At 39.6% G+C, this 17940-nt stretch overlaps 1 protein-coding gene across 4 annotated transcripts in view; it reads right to left on the bottom strand.

Moving 5' to 3' along the window:
- The window catches only part of DIDO1 (death inducer-obliterator 1), an 85847-nt gene that overhangs the window by 35392 nt on the left and 32515 nt on the right, over positions 1-17940 (bottom strand). For all 4 annotated transcript variants that reach the window (XM_044455528.1, XM_044455527.1, XM_044455525.1 and 1 more), the window contains 4 exons: positions 15928-16804; positions 14856-15174; positions 10744-10950; positions 8166-8391 (listed from right to left, as the gene is read on the bottom strand). In XM_044455528.1, coding sequence (XP_044311463.1) covers positions 8166-8391; positions 10744-10950; positions 14856-15174; positions 15928-16804 — 1629 coding nt within the window. The remainder of the gene's footprint in view (positions 1-8165; positions 8392-10743; positions 10951-14855; positions 15175-15927; positions 16805-17940) is intronic.

Raw genomic sequence — 17940 nt, 5'->3', positions numbered from 1 at the left:
TTCTTGCATGCCTAAAAGAGAATCTGGGTAAAGTGGCAGCTTCTTTGTTAACAGGTGTCCTGGCCCTCTTGATTAGAGGTAAAACTATAAAACAGCAATTCTTCACAAAACCCTCACTTGAACTACAAACTCACATATAGCATGGAGTAACCACAACAGGCTTTCCTTCCTACCACTTGCACCCGGCCTCCTTTGCTTTAGAATGATCCTCAAAGCCTCCAAGGCTTTGGAGAAAGGTAATTCAATTATCTAGCATCGCTTGTTCTGCCAGCAGGTGGACCCCTTTCGTACAGCCCTGTCTATCAGCTCTCCTGCAGCAGTTCTGCATTATCAAAACATCTAGCCTATTGCAAGCAGAACTACCTTCAGTGAACCCTTTACCCCCTCTGCAGATGAAAGTTTGCATTTCACTTTACATCATTAATTTTAGTAATTTACTTTGTTCACAGCAATGCACATAAGTGATCTAACAGGCTTTAAATTACTCTTAGAATGCTGAAAGGAAGCCTCAGCAAAGGAAGCTGTTTCTGAAGTGCAAAAAGCAATTTAAGTTTGCTCCATCATAGTGAGCCAGTGGCCTTGCAGTATCTCAATTCTGCAACTGAGGAATGAACATTATGCTGTTCTTATGGCTATAGCCACCATTCCAAATTGCATGGCAAGCTGGGCACAGAAAGCAGGCCCTATTTGAAGTAGCACAATTTTAATTCCAGAAGCATAGAACCATGTTTACAGCATTGCCAGCATTACACATCAGTTATCAGTGCTCCTGGCACACGAGGGCTACTTTGCACATATGGCCATGGATGCGATAGGGCAAAAACACAGCAAGGCTAGCTGCTCAAGCTTAAGCGGTGTGCTAAATATTTCATAACCAACAGCTTGTAGTTTGTGTACTGTGGTCTCCACAACTGTGTCAATAGCTGGAAACAGGCACTGTGATGCCATAGTTCTGTATACTTTCCTACAATCACATAAAGAGGGAAGGAATTGAGGGCTTCCATACTGTCTTAGTAATAGGAATGTAACTCACTCTTGATGGGAGGTATTTTAAGGATTTTCAACAAAAGCTGCCATGGGTTGACTTGAGAATCTGTGAACAGATTGTGCTCTTTCCAGTTTGTCATGGCTCAAGAGACACATCACATTGCAGATTTTTGGCAGAGCTTTTCCTGCCATGTATCGGATACAATTTGATTAACTCCCAACGGCTGGTTTGTGGGAATCCTGTTATATCCCCATGCTGTCCATTGTGTGAAGCTGGGAGTACTGAGAAAGGCAGTAGACCAGAAGCTCTGAAGACCATTTCAACATCATGCAGTGCTGAGCATTTATCTCATCCCCAACCCACATCCAAAACCCAGCCAGAACCATTACTTCTTACTGTAGGTTGCACTCTTTGTCGTATGGGTAACCTGGAATGCAAAGCTGAACTTGTTTACAACTGAAGGCAGAGCCCCTGTAGAAACAATGTGTGGAGACAACTTCTTAGTAACATTACAACATGAGCTAACTGACTACCCCTGGATCACAGGTTTCATCAGCTGCTTTCAGTCGCAGGAGCAGGAATGTGTCTATTTAAAACTTGTATCACTTGATTTTCAACATTTTATTTTTTTAATGCACTGACAGTATTAACAGGCTATCCTATAACCCATTGTGTTACAGAATTGTCGTTTTAGCAACTGTCAACCCAGTGAAGTCAATGGAAGACTGTTACATAGATGGAGCATGAATTAATCCCCGTTAGAACTATCCTGGGGCAAGGACTAAAAATAAACTCCCAAACAGATCTGCAACTCTAAAGATAGGGTTGAACTCTTGCAGGGGGGTACTTTAAACCCACAAAAGCAAGCCCATTCCATGCACTTCCACAAAGCTGAAAATTCACGTAAGTAGTCAAGCTGATGCTGTTGACACTCAAGGTTACTTACCACAAACAGCAGCTCTTAAAGTGTTGCTTCTGCATGGTCATGGTTGGAAGATGCATGCAACACTGCAGAGCATCAGACACTCCTAAAGGCACTCAAGCAACCTGCTGCAGCCCTGACCATTTTGCTCCCAGAAATGACACCAACATCTGCCTCAATTTACAGAATTGAAGGAAGAAATAATCTTCTATGCTTTCAATTCTCTAATATGTAACTTTTACACTTTTCAGGGTCTGAAGCATGTCTCCTAGTGCACCCACTAAGACTCAGCAGCAATGTCTGTACATTACCCTTGCTAGCCATAAAAATGTATTGGTAAGGCTTGCTTTAAACCTCAAGTCTGCACACCAACTCCGAAGAGAAGCTAACTGTTTATGCACATGGATTTCCTCATATGATCCAGTGAATAAGACACGTCTGAGTATTTGCCCGATTCTATTCAACCATGATGACTTCCTGGGACCAGCTTGAATTGTGTTTATCCCCACTTGGGACAAACATTAACAGCTTGTTGTTGTGCTAGCCTACTACTGCTACTAGGTTAAAGGCAAATTCTCCATATTTCCTGAACTGTGGCCATCTTTAAGTCGTGACATTGGGAAAGTAGAACCTCTTTGCCAGCCTCTTAAACAGGAGCTGTGGAAAACCCAATGCTCTCTATATCGTGATATGTAAAAGCAAATATAAAGCATAGCTTTATGCCAGTGTATGTGCCATAGTCTTCACTCTAAAATACTGACTGATGAATATCACTGTTCAATTCATCTTGTCGAATGTGAGGTGTTGTGTGATGAACTCCTACTGGATGACCTGCTAAAGCCACAAGCAGGCCAATTTTTCAAGAGTGCTTTTCTTCCTCTGAATCGTCCAAGATGGCAAATGGGGTATCAGACTGGCAGGCCCTGATGCTGAAGGTCTATGAAAAAGTGTTTTAGGGGATTTCGGCTAGCATGTCTTCCTCGGACATTCAGAATCTCAGCAGTTGGCCTGTGGGATAAGAACAAGCTATATGCATTCCCTTCCCAACCCAGATTAATGGGTTACTCTGCAATTTATACACCTCCCCTGCAATATGTGGTGCATCCCACCGCTTAAATCTTCTTGGATAAGTCTTGAAGATGTAGCTCCACGAAGGACATCTTCAGCTCCCATTCAGTGTCCAGGCACAGCCAGAAGCCACCACAGCAGTCTGGATCTGCTCCTTTGCCTCTAACATTGGAAATACGAGACACCAGCATGGAGAGCCCCCTTTTTCAGGGGGAGGAAGAGTTCTAATTAGTCATTCAGCCAGCTTAAGGACATATTGATTTAGAAAATACAAAACAGCATTATAGCTAGCAATTCAATTACCCTTTCATTATCTTCAGCATTTGAGTAAGAGATGGCGAAGGAGGCACAGAGCTACTTTAGACAATTAGCCTGCTCTTGCTCACTATGCTGTGCCATCATTTCCACCTCCTCCAATCTTACATGGATGAGAACTTACCTCTGATTCTGACAAGTCTGTAGCATACACCCTTTTTATTATACATAGCTAATCCCAGACTGTGCCTGAGATGCTGTACTCCATCTGTAGTTTCTTACGCCTGCCTCATGACACAGTCTTGTGAGTGCTCTAAGAATACAAAAAAACTAAGTGCTTAGATCAGAAAAGCACAAGTGATAGAAAATGCCCAGAGAAAATCTACTTTCCTATTAAAGTCTTTACCTATACATCCTCATCTGAGTAAGCCCCGTGTGATTAGAAAACCATGATTTGCCTCTCTTTGATGTCGAAGTGTTCAACTGATTTCCGAAGGAAGAAATACAGATTACTGTATGCCTCCCTCCATATGGGATTGTAATGATTTCTCAAAATCTCTTTAGAATATCACACTACACCAAGTCTTTAGCCAGCTCCTCTCCTTCCCCAGCTAGTTCTATACACTGCTAATTATTTCTACTTTTCATAAATGCAGAGCTTATGACTCTTGGTGTAGACTGGAGAAAACTCTACCAGGAACAAAACTGTTCCAGAACTGTTTTATGAGAGATTACCATAACTCCTAGGCCTTAGTCATATACAAATTGCAGCCCTTTTTCAATTAGGAAGATACATATAACTACAGCTACCTTAGTCAGAACCGAATAATTCCAAGTATTATGATCCTCCCTTAAGGGAGCCTTAAGGGCATAACATTTGAAAAAGAGCACTGAGACTTCAAGAGAAAGGTTTGGCATACAAATAGCAAAAAAACACAGGGCAAGGTCATGCTTGGTCAGTCCAGAACGTGAAGGAACCTGGCAACTATCTTCAGCTCTGACTGCTTTTACTTATCTTATTGAAGCTCCTACATTGTTCCTCCTTAGGGATCATTGCAGTGCTGCTAAAACAACTTGAAATTAACTTTCTAAAGCTGATACCCTTCCTTCCCATGCCTGCCTCTTCATGAAAGACAGTTCTGACTTAAGATTAAAAAGGACTTAGCTAAATGCTGGATAGGCGATTACATAATAGCTTGTCCCTTTAATTGGGAAAAGAAAATAATCTTGTGTTTCTTTTACTGCGAAGAACTTTACTTCCTACCATGATGGAGAAACATTGTGCATGTTTCCATCTTAACACCTATTAATTTCATTACTGCTTTTCACTTTTATAATTCTAATTAGACCTCTGTGAATGTTTTTCTTATATAATGCTCTTATATTTCTAGTGTTCCAAAGAAAAATAAAAGCCCCTAAGGAATGGTATTTTAAACTCAGCAGTATGTCACATATTTCACTGCTGGCTATCATTCCAGCAATTCCTGTTACCCGAAATATAGGAAAAGCAATTAGAAGCTGAAATTATATTTTAAACTGTACTATTGATGCTTTGATGCTAAACAATATGAATCATAGTAATGGGGACAATGAAAATTGAGAAATTCTATCTCTTCCTTGTCCAGTAGGTGGCACAAAGTCTGCTTTGGGGATTTATTGGTTGGCTTTTTAATTAAAGCTTTCCTGCATCCATATAAATCACTTTGTCCCATTATTTGGATTCTCAATACCACTGTATTTGTGACTACAGTTTTTCTATGGCCATCTTAAAACCGGGAAAAGTATAGCACCACTGCCTTCAAAATGACAATAAGTAGAACATTCTGTCCAGTTCACTAACCATCCGTATTAAAATGTCGTATCACAAATCCTAATACAGAGTACACACACATATATATATATGTAGTTACAGCAAAAGGTTGAGATTTATTGGATTTGTTTTGATGTTGAGGTTCCATACCTATGTCTTACATAATGCAGGGAATGATTATATAAACTTGATTGCTACTGAGAAGTAATTCAAGCAGTGTGGCATCTGTATGGGTAGGTGTGGATGTGGGGTTTTCATAATCAAAACCCTGCTCAGCTAGCAAGTTGTTCTCTGTCATCCTGACCAGCAAAACAGAGTTTTTGTGAAACTAAACTGGGACAACCCAAAATAATTTGTCTGATGATCCTTCACATAAGATAATCTTCACCTACAAAGAAATTTAGCTCTTTAACTTAAGCACTTGCTAGAACGTCAAAAGATGTGATAGGAATGTTAGGGTACAGAACCTGACTGCCTTCCTGTGCACTACAATAATCACCTTGAAACTGTGACTGTGTTGGTTGGTTATTAGCCATGAACTAGCGATTCAAATCCAGAACATGACCTGCCAATTTCTCAGCAATTTCCTACAAGTTTGTTGATATGTATTACTTCTGGGTGTATGTTGTGTGTATTAAATTTGGTGTTAACAGCTCTACTTGGCTACCTTATTAGAATATGATCCTGAAGCTGTTTCCTCTTCTACCCTCAAGGCCATTATGAACCTTCCTTGGAGTGCTGGAACATGAAAGGCTCTCCCTCCCACCAGTGCTTCTGTTTTGCCCAGAGCACTACAGATGGTACCACCAAGATTCTCCCTCATTTTTCCCATGTGAAATTCCCCAGAACAGTAGTATTGTGTATTGACGTATTGGCTTGAAGAGCAGTATGTCCCACTAGATGTTGACTGAAGTCACTCAGAACTCTGGAGGGCCCCAACTGTAGGGCATGATTCTAAAGTAACTAAGACCTATTTTGCAAGATGGCTAGTGTGGTTGGTAAGAAGTTCGCCGTATCTAACTTCTACTTATGTTGAAGTTAAAGGTGGTTTTTCACGAAAATGAACACTGATGCCCAGGCACTACAGCGCAGAGACCATCTCATTGGCATGGGGTCATCAGCACCCACCCTAGGTGCAGAGCAGAAAGAGGCTGCATGTTATTTTAGAGACTTGTGAAGCAGGAAAAGATGCAAAGCAGTTGAAGCTTAATATGGTGGCATGTTTCCAGTACCGACTGCTGTACAGCTTACTTCTCTTTACAACAGCAGTGTGTCTTTTGGAGATCAGAAAGAAAAGGAACAATAAAGAATTCCATGTATGCACGTGAGATCCAGTCCTACTCCATCAGGTGATAAATTACTCAGACTTCTGCACATGCCCAACCCACACAGTGCCAAAACTAAAAATTGTGGATACTGTTGCACTCCAAGTAACCCGGAGGAATAATCCAAGTAACCAGGAGGAATAATCCAAGTAACCCGGAGGAATAATCCACTCCTGAATAACCTCCACCACTGAAGGAGAAAAGAGACATTTTAGGGTAATATTTGGTATTTTAGCAGTAATACAAAGAACCTGAAGACATCCATTAAACTTACCTTAGCAGCAAGCTGGAGTGCCTCCTTGAAATGATGGAAGCTCTTCACTAAATGTAAGGTGAACAGACTACATCCATTTTTGAGCAGCATGTCAGCCGGGTGGTTTCAACCGTGAATCTCCCATGTAGATATGGGATTTTATAAGAAAATGCGCCTCCTGTTTTGTATTGTACTAGTTAAGGCACAATCTATATGAAAATCACTCTGGTTTTTCAGTCACTTGCTCAACAAGTAAAATAGCTTTCAGGTGACTAAGTAGGGAAGCTTTTGCAAATAGGATGTAAACTGGCCCTTTCAGACCACTGATGTGCCACAGATAACATAAGTATGTATGGACAGACAGACTACTAACATTTATATACTTCTTTGAATGGGTGTCTGAATTAATGAAAATAGGGAGGAGACACAAACCTAGAACAGGTTTTTAATCACGTCTTTTGGTCTTAGATACCTTAGAAAAAAGTCATTTTCCTCCCACCACTTAAATCAGGCAAGAACTATCACTTTGTGGGCTGGACCTCCAAAATGAAGGCAGGCTGGGAAAAGGCTTAGAACTCCATTCCGCCACAGGTTCACCAAGTCCATCTTCTGCCAGTAATCTTAGAATGTATTAAGATAGTGCTAAGAGGTTATAGACAAGGAAGGAGTTGTTTTAGTTGCAGACCTTGCCTTTTTCAAACGTTACCTGCCCAGAACCTTACATTATGGTTTAAAATTATGCTTTTTGACATGTTCTAGCATTTTGACTCCATTCCCTCCACCTTCTGATACATGAAGAACATACTCTGCAAAACTGTTTAAATGAAGACAGTGAAAAGGTCATAAGAGAACAATGACTTTTCTATCACCAAGCATTCATTTACTTACCTTTTTAATCTAGCAAGATGCCAAAGATGTTCTTCAAATACTGAAAAATTATAATATATAAGGTGATAACTTGCAATCACTCTGCCATGGTAGGAGCTTATCCAGCACACAGCTTACATTGATTAAAAATGTTTCCTTATTTGAGCTGGACATAATTTTACCTAAATCATATTCTTGGAAGGAGGATTCCCCCCTCAAAAAATTAATTGTAAAAGCTGTGCTTGTGTACACATGTAAATTATGCATTCAAATCATTTAGAAACCTTGACATCCTGATTCAAGATTCAAAGGCAGGCAGGGTCTAAAATTAAAGTGAATACAATTGTTACTCTGTACATTACATAAATCATATGCACTTAAATTTTTAATCATCACCTACCTTCTGTTAGAACAAACATAGCTATTGTCAATGAAAAATATAAGCATTAAACATATACTTTCAGGTTAAAAGCCATTTTTGTTCAACCCAAGGATAAACCCCAAGTGGTTAAAACTATGCATGAGCCTTGAACCACACCCTGAGAGATACGTGTACAAATCTTTGAAGATGGAAAAAGGGAGTCATTAAAACTCCTAATTTTGCAGGACCAAAAGCAGAAAAGAGATTCGAGGAAAATGTAAATGATTGCAGAGGAATATCCCTGTGAAATACATACATTTGAATAACAGTGATGATGAAATGGCAGGAGTCTTTTCTGGCTTTACTGCATTATAATTATGATCGCTTGCCCAAGATGGTGTGCTGCTTTCTGGGGGTGGCTCTTTAGCAACTGTCTGAGTGTTTGCTTCAGTCTTAACAGCTGTCACCACTGTTTTCTTCACAGTAATCTCTCTCTTCTCAGGAACTGGTTTCTTCTGCATGGAGAGAGGTTTGGTACCTGCCTGTATAACCAGCACAACCTTAATCACTAAAGATTGCAATGCTAAAGTAATCATAACACAGAATTAGAGGGGTAAACAGTGTCTTGCATATTGCAAAAGTATTGCAAGCATTTCATACTGCATCTCTCTCCATACCATCTGCCAGACCCCTAAATTCGGTGCAATTCCAAACAGCAGTTAACACTAAGTCGAGGATCTTTCTCAAGCTCAAAAGTTCTTCAGTAGTAAGCAACTGCAGTGCAATAAGTATAGATCACATAGTCTGCTTAAGCGCTGGTGTGCAGCTCATGTTCAGTGAGTCCACAGAACAACATGGACTCACTGAACAGCAGCAGACAACAACAGATGTTTGTGAAAAAGCACCTCTGGGATGTGCTTTTTTAACATCTCTTATTTTAATATTAAGTTTGCATATCTAAAAGGCTCTTATCAATTGTTTGATCTTTTACCATTTAGATATAACAGAATAAACCTTGTGTCATCTCTCTAAAAAGCCTAACACCAACTATGCTGAAAAGCACCGTATCCTATTTTACCTGTCAGTTTGCAGTGGATTCTGAAAGGCATATATTGTAATAAGGGTCAGTGCTTTTTGAAAATAGAATGTTTCACAAGCATTTAGCTCACTGTGACAAATCTAGAATGGCTGATTTTGACCAAAAACAGCTTTTAAAGGATTACTATTAGGGATGTGTGAGAAATTTATTTCCGTTTGTTTTGTGCAGGATTTATTTACCCACATCTTCTGGAATGAATGCAGAGTCAGGAAAAATCTGAGGTCAAAGTTCATCCATTTCCAATGGGATTTGAAGACCAAAAATGCATTGGTGGCATGAATACATTTAAAAATGCACCATTTCAAAAAAATATGCATAAAATATAGAAATTTTCATGTTAAAGAAAAAAATCAAAGCTCACAATAATCTGTGGTGTGGATTCAAGCTAAAATGAGTTTTGCACATCCCTCATCATTCCCAGAACTATCTGCTCCTCAACTGAACTCTAAGCACTGATTTTCCTATTGACAATTTGCAGTAAAATACATGTTTATATTTATTTTGCAGTATTAGGTTTTATTGTACTTCTATTATCATGTTTACTATGGTTACTATTGATTTTGTTTTTTCCCCAGTTATATTAATTATTGATTTGGATGTGTGGATTTAATGGGTAAGTCACTCTGGACTATCTTTACAGCAGTAAGGGACACATAAATTTGACAGTAATGATGATGACAGAGCACCAAAGGATCTTTTGACTTAGTAGTGTCCCTCAGTCAATTACAATGCAGTATACTGTGGAGATGTTGAACAAAAATAACAGATAAAAGGATGATGGAGCGAGCCAGGCATCCCTTGATCTTCTACCCTACAGTCATCCTGGGACTTGAAGCAAGCCACCTTTTCTCAACCTAAGCCCTCCCACTATCACTATGGAAGCCAGTGGTCTACTTCAAAGTGCTAATGCTAAGATTAATGTGATAATGTATGTTCTCATATATTTTCGAAACATAACTAGTGATTAGCCATGACAGCACACTTCCATACTGAGAGGCATTATGCCCATACTCGTTGAAGGACAAATGGGATGCAAGGGCTATGTCAGACTAGACAGACCATTGATGTGATCCAGGTTTTGTTGTTGTTCCTTGTTGTTGTTCAGTTTAAAGTGCTATCCATCTTCCAAGGATCATCATTTGCAATACCAGTCCACTCAAGCCACTGAAAGTTCTGCCTGGTGACTGTGATGCTTTAGAAAATCGGACAAACCCTAAGGAGTTGGCTGCTTCAGATTGATGTCTGACAGCATCCCTGGCTTTAAGTTGGATGCTCTTTGCAGGACAACAAATAATTTGGAGCTGGGTGTATTAAAAATTTCACGCATAGCTGTTATGACTATCTGTGCTATTATTGTCCACAGTAGCAGAACAATCTGTTATGTGTTTAGAAATGTATCATGAGAATTAGAGGTGCCTTGATGAAGACTGGCTGAGACCATTTATCTACAATTGTAGGCCAGGCTGTGCTAGAGATGTACTGATTATATTGTCCACGGTAGTATTATTGGCTTGGGAGTTTGGTTTTTCTGGTTTTTTAATCCTTTGAACTGTACCTTTAAGTACAGTTGTGGGCTGTTGCTTTTTAACTAGTGTCACAAAACAGCAGCACATGCAGAAAGAGAAAAAACAAACACAGAGCAGTCCGAGGCACTATTCTTTGCATAATGTAAAAAATTTTGCCATACAAATGTGTTTATTTAAACTAAGTATTCAACAAACCTGTTCGTACCCACTCTGCCCCCAAAAATCTGTTCATGGAAATAACTGTTTTCTTCAAACCAATTCCAACTTACCAAAAGCTGGGGCTTTACAACAACATTTCGGTCAGCTTTTAGTCTGGCCTTCTCTTTCGGCTTTTGTTCTTTGCCTTCACTTAGAAACTTCATGGTGGCTGCGGCATGTTTGAGAATGCATTCATGACCACAGTACACAGAACCTGATTGTGCCACGTTAGAACATCCTGGTCCAATGCAGTTGGCTGCTTCAGGCTCTTCAACTACCTTAAGAATAGCACAAGAACAGAAACAGCATCTGAAAAAGTGTTTTACCTGATAATATACCAGAAAAAATTCACTGCAACTACACTAAGCATAAAATTTTATTTTATTTGGTGCACTGATGGAGCTATTTTACATGCTTAAGTCTGGCCCATTAGCACTTTAGTATAACAACATCTAAAAAGTAACAATAACTGTTGACCTATATTTTCTTTTATCTGTGTTTATCTGATGTGAGCTTGTATGCACGTCGCTTTTCAGACTGCCACCTACAACTATTTTAGTTATTTAAAGTGTCTATTTGGATGTCACTTTGAATGTACATCCCGACATAAGTTAGAAATAGTATTTTGAAAAATAATCAAGAGTAATAAGTAGCCTACAACAGATGTAACAATAACCTATGGTTTGTTCAATCAATAGCTGTCAGGTCTCCATGGGAACAAGCATGTGTGCTGTCCTCATTGGTCATATTCAGCCTTGAGAAGAGAAGACTGAGGGGGCACATGGTATCACTCTATAAGTACCTCAAAGGCTGTCACAAAGTGTAGGACACGAAATAATCAAGTTTTGACAACCCAGGTTCAGGCTGGGCATCAGGAAAAGCTTCCTCACTGTCAGAGCAATAGGACAGTGGAACCAGCTGCCTAGAGAGGTGGTGGGTTCTCCCATACTGGAGACATTCAGAAAGAAACTGGACAGCCATCTGAGTGGGATGCTGCAACTTAGTGTCCTGCAACAGCAGGGGGTTGGACCCAATGACCTATGTGGCCCCTTCCAACTCTACTATCTTATAATTCTATAAACCCAGAACTCTTAGTTAGTCTAGAATGAACAGACTTAGAATTTTAAACCCATGGCTTGTTGCTGGGCTGTTTCTCCAATGACTTACAATCACAGAGCACAATTCAGGAATGAATCATAAGTGGTGAACAGTCAGGATGCAGTGTCTATTCCCACATGGGCCTGACTAACCACAGTTGTTTTACCCATGTTTGGACATTACTTATGAACCAAGGCATTCTTACTGCCAAACTATTGTACCTTCCTTTTTCCTGCTTCCTATGTAGTCCCAGTATCAACTTTTAAAAATTTGCTTTGATTTTTGAATGCATACAAGTATAAATACTGTACTTTTCTACATTAAATATACATACTGAAAACGAGAAAGACATCAAAATGCAAATAAAATGACACAGTCCTATTCATATCTTATAAATTTATCTTGATTACTATGACGCTTTTCCTCAAAAGCGCAGTCTAGTTGGATGAGCAGGATGATAGAGATCACAATATTTGACACAATGAGCTAGTCTTACGACATGACAGCCCACCATGTGTTATAACCCACAGTAAGGCTATGGATTGTGTGGCCTCCATTTTGCATATCTAGTCCACACTTGAAAGTTGTTGCTTTATGTGAACCTGGCAAGCAGAGATTATGCAAGGATTAAAAAACAGAAACAAAAATGGGTTATGCAAGGGTCATTGCACAAGCCATGCTCACTGAGTTACATGACGAAACAACGCTGCTCCTGGGATTTGATGTGCAAAGTGCTACCGGCAGGTTCTGCAGCTTATTTCAGTTTAATTAACCCAAGCCTTAGCACCGTTTTATGCAAATCAATTCACTGTCACCATTTACAAACATGGCCAGTGGGGTTGTGGAATCTGCCCATTTTTTCTGTATGGGCGTCTTCCCTATAGTATGACATTCACATGCACTGTTATCCACAAAAATCAGTATAGATTAATAGGCTTGAATCCTATGGCAGGTGAAAGAAAACTCCCTTCTCCTCCATGATCTACACTTCTGTGGTTTTTAGTGTTTATCAATAGGCTTCATTAAATCCATCTGCTCCTCTCATCATGGTGGGAGTGGCAGCGCTTACTAGTACTACTTACCAGAGTCTGCCGATCAGCTAGCCTCCCTCCCTACTTGGAAGCTGAAGGCATGGGCAGGGATCACCCAAGCAGCTGCATGGCGATTCCACGCTCCCCCCAGCTGCAGAGCTGGGAAGAAGGCTGAGGGCTGCCTAGCATCTACTGCCAAGGCAAAACTTTGGCTTTCCTGCTCTCAAGTAAGGGTTCTGCTGCCTAATGATGCTTTATGCATTTTGGGAGAAGCAGGGTCCAAGAGGGCACATCCCTTGCCACCCATCCTTCTTGGAAGACTGGGGGGGGGGGGAGACATGGGTTCTTCTGGCTAATACATGAAGCCCCTTTAGGCAGCAAAGCCGAACATGCTATGCATTTTCTACACACTCTGCACCGTGAAAGGAAAGAGAGTGGAGGTGGCGGCTACCATTTTTGCTTGGCCAACAAGACCAGCCAAATTATGAGATGTAACTCAATGAAATACATAAAGAACGGATGAAAAATAAACTGATATGTTTAACAGCCAACTATAATCAAAATATAACAATAAGATTAATTGGTACTCAGAAAATAATGCGAAAACAGGGAAGATAATGCAAGGTATTTATTTCCTGCACCTTTTCCAAAAATTGAATTAAGAGTAGCCAGACTTTCAAATTGATACTGTCTGCTTTCTCTCAACTCTATTCTTTTCCTTTTTTTTTAAATAAGTTTTATTTGAGAAGTTATAATCCTAAAAAAACAACAACAACAACAACTACAAACAACATCCATCATCAAAAACATTGAGCCCGCTGGGTCAGTCCTCACACCCTTCTTTTTCCATTTATGATAACTTAAAAACATATTTAAATCTATGCGAAGTCCTGTTTCTCTAGCCAATAATAAAAAGATTCCCAAGTTTGATAGAAGTGCAACTCTACTCTTCAAGGTCTCCCATTTCTACTACTTTCCTTACTTTGGTTATCTATTCTGGGGTGGACTGTAACTTGTGAATAATGCCACTTAGAAGCAACCATTGTAAATTATGGTAAAATTAGGTCATTCTAAGTTTTATTCATAGAGTGGCTTTGTCCCAATAGGAAAGAAAGGATCAAGAGAAACCTACACATTTGCACATTCTGATAATAATACTGATTACTCCTCCATGAATCCCATGAAATATGGTTATAAAAGATGTTATAGAAAGACCACAATTTTATAAATTAATTGTATACATCTTATTTTATGAAGTACCGGCCAAGTAGATATGAACATTTTCAGACAAGGAGAAGTAACATCCAGATTTAGAACTTGGCACAAGATTGTCAACTGTAAATTTAAATGCCATAATTCCATATTAATGTTTAAAAGGTTCTTTAAGAAAATGCCCCACAACACTTGAAACATAAATGACCCCACATGCAGAAAAGTGGGTAGAGACTAGCAACTAGTAAAATCGGTTAACACTAACACAGCAGCTTTCACAACAGTTGTGAAGCACCCAGCCATTTTAAGGATCTAGTTGCCACTCTTGAATATTCAAACCATTAAACACTTGATATAATAGCCAGGATAAATGACAGACAAGTGTCCTGTAGGACACGTTCACAAAACCAGAACAGAGGGACCAAAGCAAGTCTCATTAATGATCTGTCTATGAAAATCGGTAACATTTAAATGACAACAATTACTCAATGATCAAAACATAAGCCTAGCAAGTGTACCTTAAAGGAGGGGGAATGAGAAAACAATGACAGACCAGGATGCAGCAGTTAGTAAGAGTGGTAACCATGAATTAAACCCTTTCCCTTTCTAAAATGTTATGATCAATCCTTTTAGAAAATTATGTTTGGATCCTGTTTCACTAAGCATAACTTATTAAAATCTAATTAGTGCATCTGCTTATGGAGATAAGCAATACACCAAAAATATAAAACTATTATACTTAGGATAACAGTTTTTAGTTAAGAATGTGAGTGGATGACTTCTCATAGAAACACATAGCCTAATGCAGCTATAAAGTGAAGATGAATGATTTGAATACTTACTGGTTGAAATATTTTAAGTTTTTTCTTTCCACTTGGATTTGCAGCTTTTTCAATCCGTCCCTTGATTCCTTGATCCTCAACAGACTTTTGCTCAATCGTTCCTATGCTTGTAAGTTCTGTGCCATCACCCGTTACCTGACCTAACATGGTTTCTTGTTGGTCTGCCTCCATAACTGTTTCATCCTGCACCTGCAGAATAGTGCAATTTGGGCAGATATAGTCCTCCCCATTCCTTTCCAACAGTCGCCCACGAGCCTCTGAAATCCCTACGCAGTTCCCGTGAAACCATTCCTCACATCTATCACAACAGATCATAAACCTAAAAGGGAAAGGGTTTGCAAAAATGCATTAGAAACATATAGTGGCTTATTCTTGTCTACAATCACATTTAACTTATAAAACTGGTTTCATAACATTCTAATACCATCAAGGTCCACCTGGAGACTAAAACTTACTTCATATTGTTCAGTAATCCTCTAGCAATGTCTCAGCTAATGTTGTGACTCCCTGTTCTCAACCTTCCAGGTGACTGCTACCACCTTGGTATATTGCTTATATCTGTCTTTCTCTGCCTGCTTTACATCTCTAGGGTCTACACAGGAACAAGCCTCCTCAAAATTGATGTTTCCTTTCCAGAAGCTCCAGGCAGCTACTTCTAACAGTTTTCAACTACGTAGATTTCTCTGCCTTGAATGCTTGAGTGTTTTGTACCTCACAGGCTACTGAACAGACAGATGAATGTGAAATTGTTGCAGAAGTGCCCCCTGGTGGCATAGCAGCAATCCAAATCCTGTGTTATTTTCATACAGCATGGAAATCTGAATATGAATCTACATTCGTATCCTTTGATCCTCATTAAATTCACTTCCCTCATCCCTCAACATTGTCTGTACAATACCAAACATCTGTATAAGTGCCTGTGTATTACATACTTTTCTGCTAAATTGTTATTTTTCATTCCTTATGAACAAATCCATTCATACATGAGCATTTGGAGTTTTATAATAACCAAACCTCCTAAATAATGCTTTATATGATGTACAGTTATTTTTATATTTTTGTAAAAGAATACCTGTTGTTGTGAGGCTGTTGACAAATACAATACAGTGTACTAGGATCATAAACCTCAGACTCTGATTTCCTTTTTGCAGATTCTTCAATGTCATCACTGATCTGCCCAGGAGGTTTTGTTTCTTTCTTAACCTGAATGGCTTCGGCAATTTCCTTGGAGACAATTACTTGATCTCCAACCTCAGTGTTCTCTGTATGTTCTGGTTCTTGCTTTACAACTATTTCATGCTTAATTTGGTTGCCTGCCTGGACGTCAACCGTCTCAGTGGGATTTTGCTCCTGATGCTTTTTTCTGAGCCGATTCTGTAACTCTTTCAGTGTTAATTCTGTAGGATTCTCCTCAACACGTTTCTTTCTGAGACGGTTCTGCAGTTCTTTCAATGTTAACCCATCACTATCACTGTCAGATGTATCCTCCTCCTCCTCCCCCTCCTCCTCATGGTCTTTAGCAGTTCTACTTTTCCGAGATGACTGGCCCTTACTGTCCTTGGACCGACATTTCTGAGTTACATTTTTTATATCTGGCATGCTCTCTACGCTGCCTTCAGAAGCCGTTTCAATGTCAGTAACATGGCAGGATGCTGGCTCACTCAGGTCCTCAAGAGTTGCAGGAAGAGTCTTCCTTCCTCTGCGCCTTACTGTTGTAAGAAATTCTTCAACTCGTTCAGTGCGCTTGGGCTGTCGCCCGCTACGCCTGAGAGCCAGGCTTTGCTGCTGTGGAGATGACTGCTCCGTGATGTCCATGTCAACATCCCCTAATCCTTCACGCTTTGCAATTGTAGTCCTCCGAAAACCCCATGTTTTCTTGAACTCCTTACTGGTGGGTTTAACTGTCTTTTGTTCATCCTCATTACTTTGATCACCTTTGTCATCCAAAGCTGATATCGAAGAGAACAGATTTAAAATGTATTTTTATGGATAAGAACATTTTTAATTTCCTTATCATGAACAATACAACAAAGGAAAAAATGCAAAACATGACAGGTTATGACTTTGAACAGCAAAAAGAAAAAAATTACTTCCTCCTAAAATTCCTACCAGGCTAAATACAAGGTTATAAAAGAAACAAGGCATGAGGCACATCTCCCACTTCACTTGGAGGACTTCATGTCAACTAAATCTTTTTCCTCTGCATTTGAAAGATGTATTTCTCAAGTTCAGCTGCCCATCTCCCTCCCCTTTCCAACTTTAGATCCCAAAGTGAAGGGGATCTGAGACTGCAGCCACAATACCACTGTGATCATCAGCCCAGAGTTATGGTAATTTCTTATTAAGGTAATCAACAGGTTGTAAGACTGATCAAGATGAACAGAAGGGAAGACAAACAACTGTTGCCTTCTTACAGATTGGGTTCAAAAAGCATTATAACCCACTATGCTCATTCCACAGAGGGAGGTTTATTTTTTTTAATATACTCAACAACAAATTTTCTTACATAAAGGTAAAAGAAGAAATCTATTTTAAAAAATCCCAAACAGAACAGGAAAAGCAATGTCAACATATATAAAAATAGCCATTAAAGCCTAAAGTATCTGGAAGAAAATAGTCCTTTGCCTGGTGTTGCACAGTGTCGGTATAAATTTCCATGAAGAGGGCACTCTGTAAATGGGGTAACACAACTGGAAAAGAACTCTCATTTGTAGCCACCATCTAACTTCCTTTGATGAGAACACCACCAAAGCTGACCTAATGGTGCCAGCAGATTGGGGGGGGGGGGATTCCTTTAGATACTCTGGCCTCATGACATTCAGAGCCCAATACACTGGATGCCAGTGCAGAAAAAACTGGTATCACATGATCATATTTACCAGTGCCAGGTAGTACGTGCAGCTGTACGTTGAACTAAAATTTCCAAACTGTTTTCAAATGTTCAGGGATTGTTGGCCTCCCAACACTTTTTCCCTGAAGAATTTGTATTTCTAAAAACCTTGGGGTCCACCTAAGTGTGCCAATACCTTCTGTATGAGAGGTATCATTTTGGCTGCATAAGCAGTAGCGCTAGCACCCTAATTTT

Source organism: Varanus komodoensis, unplaced genomic scaffold (genome assembly GCF_004798865.1).
Source record: "Varanus komodoensis strain SLA01 unplaced genomic scaffold, ASM479886v1 scaffold8, whole genome shotgun sequence".
NCBI lineage: Eukaryota > Metazoa > Chordata > Lepidosauria > Squamata > Varanidae > Varanus > Varanus komodoensis.
Note: the sequence above shows the minus strand (reverse complement) of the source record. Positions and strands in the feature narration are given on the sequence as shown.